Source organism: Temnothorax longispinosus, unplaced genomic scaffold, assembly GCF_030848805.1.
Source record: "Temnothorax longispinosus isolate EJ_2023e unplaced genomic scaffold, Tlon_JGU_v1 HiC_scaffold_619, whole genome shotgun sequence".
Taxonomy (NCBI): Eukaryota; Metazoa; Arthropoda; class Insecta; order Hymenoptera; family Formicidae; genus Temnothorax; species Temnothorax longispinosus.
In genome coordinates this window covers 1-6264 of record NW_027270472.1, presented here as the reverse complement: position 1 = coordinate 6264, position 6264 = coordinate 1, and the positions used below count along the sequence as shown (strand labels likewise).

At 41.0% G+C, this 6264-nt stretch overlaps 1 protein-coding gene across 1 annotated transcript; it reads left to right on the top strand.

The window, feature by feature from the left end:
* Positions 1-989: 989 nt before the first annotated feature.
* On the top strand, positions 990-6240 carry LOC139824867 (probable chitinase 10; the record flags this gene model as incomplete). The annotated part of the gene is given in 5 exon segments (XM_071797427.1): positions 990-1085; positions 1087-1606; positions 3088-3237; positions 3323-3741; positions 4711-6240. Coding segments are annotated over 5 exon segments (2715 nt in total), but the record flags the coding sequence as incomplete, so codon positions are not given.
* Between the last annotated feature and the right edge of the window lie 24 nt (positions 6241-6264).

Genomic DNA, 6264 nt, shown 5'->3' with positions numbered 1-6264 from the left:
ATTTGGCGACATGGTGACCGCGGTGCCATGATCCACTTATCAGCACAGAAATCCCAGGCGTTATCATTCAAATTAAATAGGGGAATACCTATTATGCGAAAGGCAATTTTCTGCTGCTGTACCAGTTTTTAGCATCCGCTTTTTTGTTCTTTTCCTCGTTTTGCTTCTCGCAAGTGAGAAGTGTTAGAACGAGCGCCTTCCACGATTCCACATCTAAGGCGTGTCTTTCAGCAGCCGTGTGGCGTTATCGCTGAAACCAGTATCCATCTGACAGTGTCGTAGGATCAATGAAAATAGCTGATAGTGACTTGAACCGAGTCCGTTCTTATTCGGATTGTACTTTGTTCCCGCGGGACGGTGCAGCCTCCAACTGCAGGTGGTGTCAATGCGACGTGTCGAAAATCGTTAGGGACAGATAAAATAAAGTTTTCCTGCCCGCGGAGCGCTTTCCACAATGACAGCACCATGTCGTCACAGATCGATGGTGAATTTAGTGTTGACAAAGTGACCTCTACCAGATGGTAATTTGTGCAAGGTAATCCTAAATATAAGTCAGTTAATTTTTTAACTTAGCGGATTGTTGCCGACCGATTGCGTCAATTTAAAATATTAGGGTGCATTCAGGAATTACGCCCAGGCTCACCTAAGTAATTCTAATGCTATAATATACATGACATAAACTACAGCTTAGAGTTACCCAGGTTGAATTTCTGAACGCAGCCCTGATGTTTCTCGAGCTTGTCTTTTATTTTACCTTTGAAGTTTTCGCAAATTGTAAAAAAAAATCAAATAAGAATTATGTTTACAAACTGATCTTTCTTTTGTTATTTGCAAAAAAGTAGAGACAAAAATTAAACTGGACATTTATATTCTAATTGGAAGTGAGAGAATTTTGTAGCGACTTGATGAATTTATTTAAAGACCCTGTAGCTTTCTCGGCGAGCGTAAGATGTATCTGATATAAAGAAGGTGAATTTTCAGCGTAGTGCATGGATATTGTGACATTGATGCAACAGCAGCATCAAACGCTCGACGGTAATAACCAGGGTCAGAAGGAGCAGGACCACATGAATAATGGTGCGTACTGTTGCGGCGTCTGCCGAGGGTCATGCGGTCGACAGGTTTCGCGGCGAGGCTGGATGTTTGGCGAAGGAAATGGCGGTCGTAGCTTCGGACAATGATAGCGTTGGAGATTCCTCTACGCAGTGCAGTGACGTTATAGACGACGATAATGAAGAAGAGGAGACGGATGTCGAGGAAAGCGGCGCCGGCGGCTGGATCATAAATCCGCCGGTATCGACCATCGTCCAGCAGCATCAAGCATTCGATACCACGAATGGTTACATCGCCCTTCCGAACCCCGATTCGTTGAATTTCAGTGACGTCCGCGTGAAGGATTCGAGGAATGTGCATCTGGGTAGTGAGGTCAACTACAATGGTTCGGTTACCATTCATGTAAAACATGTCGTTTACACGTCTAGTCTGACTCAAGATGCGAGTAAATCTGACACCAGCGTCTCCGACAATACCTCGAATTTGTCGACGAATAAGGATAACGGAGATATAAACAGATCCATTTTTCAGCAAAATATTAAATTAAATAAAGGTAATAATCGTGCAACGCACCCGTTGCTTTTAGTTTATACTTCATTCTTTACGTAAGTATACATAGATATGTTTAAGCATAAAATCGCCGGATAACTAAAAAGTAGATCCTTTATACGGATCCTTTATAAGTTTCTGGGTCTTACAATAATTTTATATAAGAAATAACAAATCGCGACCCGCTAAATTGCATTATAGTGTAAATATGCTAAATATGCTATAAATTGAATATAGATATAATGTAAATATTTTTTATTGATATTATCATAACAAAACTCTTCTTTCCTGATAAAAGAAAATGTACTTTCAACTCTTTCAAACTAGTTTGAAAACGTGTGTAATAAATATGTTGTGTATCTAAATATTAAAGAATCAATATTCATCTTGAAAATTTTAAATATATTAGTAGAACGCAATGATTACTTGCGGACACTGATTTTAATCTGATAAATTCAAAAACATCATAGAATCAAATTCTCTTTGTTTTACACGTAAACATTTCGTGGTACATGTAAACATACGTGGGTAAGTAATAAGCAACACAAAGTGTTGAAATGTTTACATGTAAAACAAAGAGAATTTGATCTAACCTGAAACGATTAGTTGAATCGACGTCGATGTCGATGCATTGATAAATAGTCGATGTGAAATACTAATTCATATCTTTATCATCATAGTTGTTTTTTACGTCAATTAAACAATTGCAAATATTTTTGTAAGATTTCTATTGTCTTTCATTTGGCTCCACACATCCAGATGACAAAAATATCAATCAGTATTCGACATCAATCATTCATTGATGCATTGACGTCGATTTGACTAATTATCTCTAGTTAGATAGTACTGATAGTTCTGCGATAGTAATGCGATAAGAATCAATGATCTTTATCTATTTTGAAGTAGTTTCAATAATTTCTTTCTTTTAGTACATGTCTTTTTTTATCTGAAAGAAACCTATTTATAAACCGTCAAAGCCACATGTTGATCTGTCAGAGCATGGGGGTTTTCGGAAGAACAGCCATTTCTTCTCTTACGTGAAGTATGATAATGTTATCAGAGAACCATTCAGACTGCAACAATACTTTGAATAATGGTCTTTGTCATACTATTCCAGAATATAGTTTAATATCGACGATATTTTAGATTAAAAATTGTTACATTTTAGTCGCGCCACAAGAATTAAAACTAAATATAAAAGAGCTATTTTAACCTCACAATATAATGTGTTGTGCTATCTGGCATAGATTAGCGAGATATTGCATGCCGCAAATTGTTTACTCGATTGTGAATAAAAAAACAGAAAATTGATACCAAACAATAATTATAATGCTTTACGTGAGGGACTTAATTAATGTAATTATAATATTCCTTTCGTACACACGTGCTACCCGTCATATTATTTGTGTATGAATTTCATCAAACGATATTAATAAGTAGCTCGTGAAACAAACGTTCTAATACAGCTTTTTATAATTATTCTAGTGACGCAATGGCTCTGGACGTGGAAACGTGCGGTTTTATCGTGCGTTATAACTTTAATACTTCTAGCTGTTGTAGTGCCCATAACTGTACATTTCACTCATAAATCAGACGCATCGATCTCCCCGGAAATTTCAAACTCATCGCTCGAGGGTAATTGTCTATCTGGAAAATTTTTAATTTTGCAAGCGCGACATAAAGCAAGCGTTATGCGTTATCATTATCCTGGCGATTATAGACCCCGACAAGGTATCTCCGTTATCCGGTTACTACAAGGTTGTGTGCTACTTCACAAATTGGGCCTGGTACCGTCGTGGAATCGGCCGTTACTTGCCGGAACACATCGATCACACTCTATGCACGCATATCGTGTACGGCTTCGCAATGCTAGATTATTCCGAGCTGGTGATTAAGACGAACGATTCCTGGGCGGACTACGACAATCGTTTCTACGAGCGGGTAGTAGCATATAAAAAGCGGGGTCTTAAGGTACTCCTCGCGCTGGGCGGATGGAACGACTCCGCCGGCGACAAGTACAGCCGATTGGTGAATAGTCCATCCGCTAGGAAGAAATTCATTAATCATGCCATTCAGTTTATCGAAAAATACGGTTTTGATGGATTGGATTTGGATTGGGAGTATCCTGTTTGCTGGCAGGTGAGCGCAATTTTTTTTTTATTTACATTCTGTCAAGTAAGAACGTGGTCGCTATAACTCGCAGTTGGTAAAAGCTGTACTCCTGATTCTTGCATGAGTTGATAGAGGATACTTTTCTTCTTGATGCTTTGCAAAGAAAAGCTCAGTTGTCGTTAAAGTTTTGCCACAGCAAAGCATAAGCGTCGCATGAGTGCCGCGTACGCGTCGGGCTTCGAAGCTGTATTACGTGTTTACACACAATCTGAATGCGGACAAAATTTTGGAAATCTGTAAAAAGGCCTTGTTACTATCTGCCAACTCGTGTTTTATAAAAAAAAAATGAAGACTGGATCCAGCAGGAGGATAATGATCCGAAACACCGGAGCAGACTCTGTACTGAGTGGAAGGAGCAATCTGGCATCAATCAATTGGATTGACCGTTACAGTCGCCCGATGCAAATCCAATCGAAAATGTTTGGGCATATATATATTAAGCATAAGCTTCGTGAAAGACAAATATTCAGTTTAAAGCAATTATCTTGAGAGATTCGTTGGAGATATGGAGATCCTTGCCGCACGAATGGTGCAAAATATGCCTCGGAAATGTTAGTCAATTATCGACGCCGATGGTGACTGGACACATTATTAATGTAATTGCATCTTAGCTCTAATCAAATAGAATGTATCTATGTATTTCAAAATTTTGCTAACTCAATTTTTCTATAAATTAGGCCGACAACGCTCTTACTTGACAGACTGTAATAATATGAATACAAGCGTTAGAGTTTTTATTCATCATCGTCCTTTTTTTTCTTTATTTCATCTCTCTGGAAATATTTTGAATAATATTTTAAGATTTAAATATAAAATTTAGATAGTATTTTATATCTTTATTTGAAACTCTGTTTTTCGTACTTTTTGTATATAATCTTGCAAATTATTTATAATTATTTATAATTATTAACAATTCTTTTCAAATTTTGGCAACAGGCAAATTGCAACAAGGGTCCAGATTCGGATAAAGAGAGCTTTGCAGTTATATTGCGGGAATTAAGCGCTGAATTCAAGCCAAAAGGATTGCTTCTCTCGGCAGCGGTCTCGCCGAACATTCTGGTGATTGACAAGGGCTACGACGTACCGACGTTGGCCAAGTATTTGGACTGGATCGCCGTCATGGCGTATGACTATCACGGGCAATGGGACAAACGTACCGGTCATGTTGCGCCTTTATATCATCATCCGGACGATGAGTTCTACTACTTGAACGCTAACTATTCGATCAACTATTGGATCTCGAAGGGTGCACCACCCAGGAGCATTGTTATGGGCATGCCGTTGTACGGACACTCCTTCTCAATCCACAATCCCAGAGCTGGAACTGGTCTGAATTCTCCGGCCAGCGCCGGGAACGCCGGAGAGTTCACCGGAATTGCCGGTTTTCTGTCTTACTACGAAATCTGCGATCGAGTATGCAATCGTGGATGGATGGTTGTGCAGGATCCGGAAGGTAGAATGGGTCCGTACGCTTACAAGGGCAGCCAATGGGTTAGTTTTGACGACTCGGAGATGATCAGGCGGAAGGCGCAGTTCGTGCGCGATATGGGTTTGGGCGGTGGTATGGTATGGGCTCTGGATTTGGACGATTTCCACGGACGATGCGATAACGGACCACATCCACTGATGCACATGATTCAGCGGGTGCTGGCGGAACCGCCGAAGGAGCACGACAGGCATCTGAAGCCCGTAGAATCAAAGTTACCCCCGCCAACGATGACGACGTGGACCGTCAAGCCCACGCAAGCGATACAGACGACTACGACAGTGGATCGCGTTTCACACGACAGTTCCGGCGAGTTCAAAGTCATCTGCTATTTCACTAACTGGGCCGGGTATCGGCAAGAGGGTGGCAGATTCGTACCGGAAGATATAGATTCCGATCTCTGTACCCATGTGCTTTACGGATTCTCCGTGCTAGACGGTAGTAGCTTAACGATGAAATCCGACGATCCCAAGTCCGATATAGACAACAAGTTTTACGAAAGGGTGGCGGCGTTCAAGGCAAAGGGACTCAAGGTGCTGATGACACTGGGAGGCTGGAACGATTCGGCGGGCGACAAATACAGTAGATTGGTAAACTCGCCGTCGGCTAGGCGAAGATTTATCACGCAAGTTCTTGTCTTTATCGAGAAGTATGGTTTCGAGGGTCTCGATCTCGATTGGAAATATCCGGTATGCTGGCAAGCGGACTGCAACAAGGGCCCGGAGTCTGACAAGCAAAGCTTCGCTGAACTGGTGAAGGAATTGAGCAACGAGTTCAAGCCTCGAGGATTACTTCTCTCCGCGGTCGTATCGCCAAGCAAGAGGGTGATCAACGCGGGATACGACGTTCCCATCCTGTCCAAATACCTGGACTGGATATCCGTGAAGACGGACAACTTCCATGGTCAATGGGACAAAAAGACTGGCCACGTAGCACCGCTGTATTCTTTACCGAATGACTGGAAACCGACATTTAATGCCGTAAGCTTTACTTCGAGAATTATT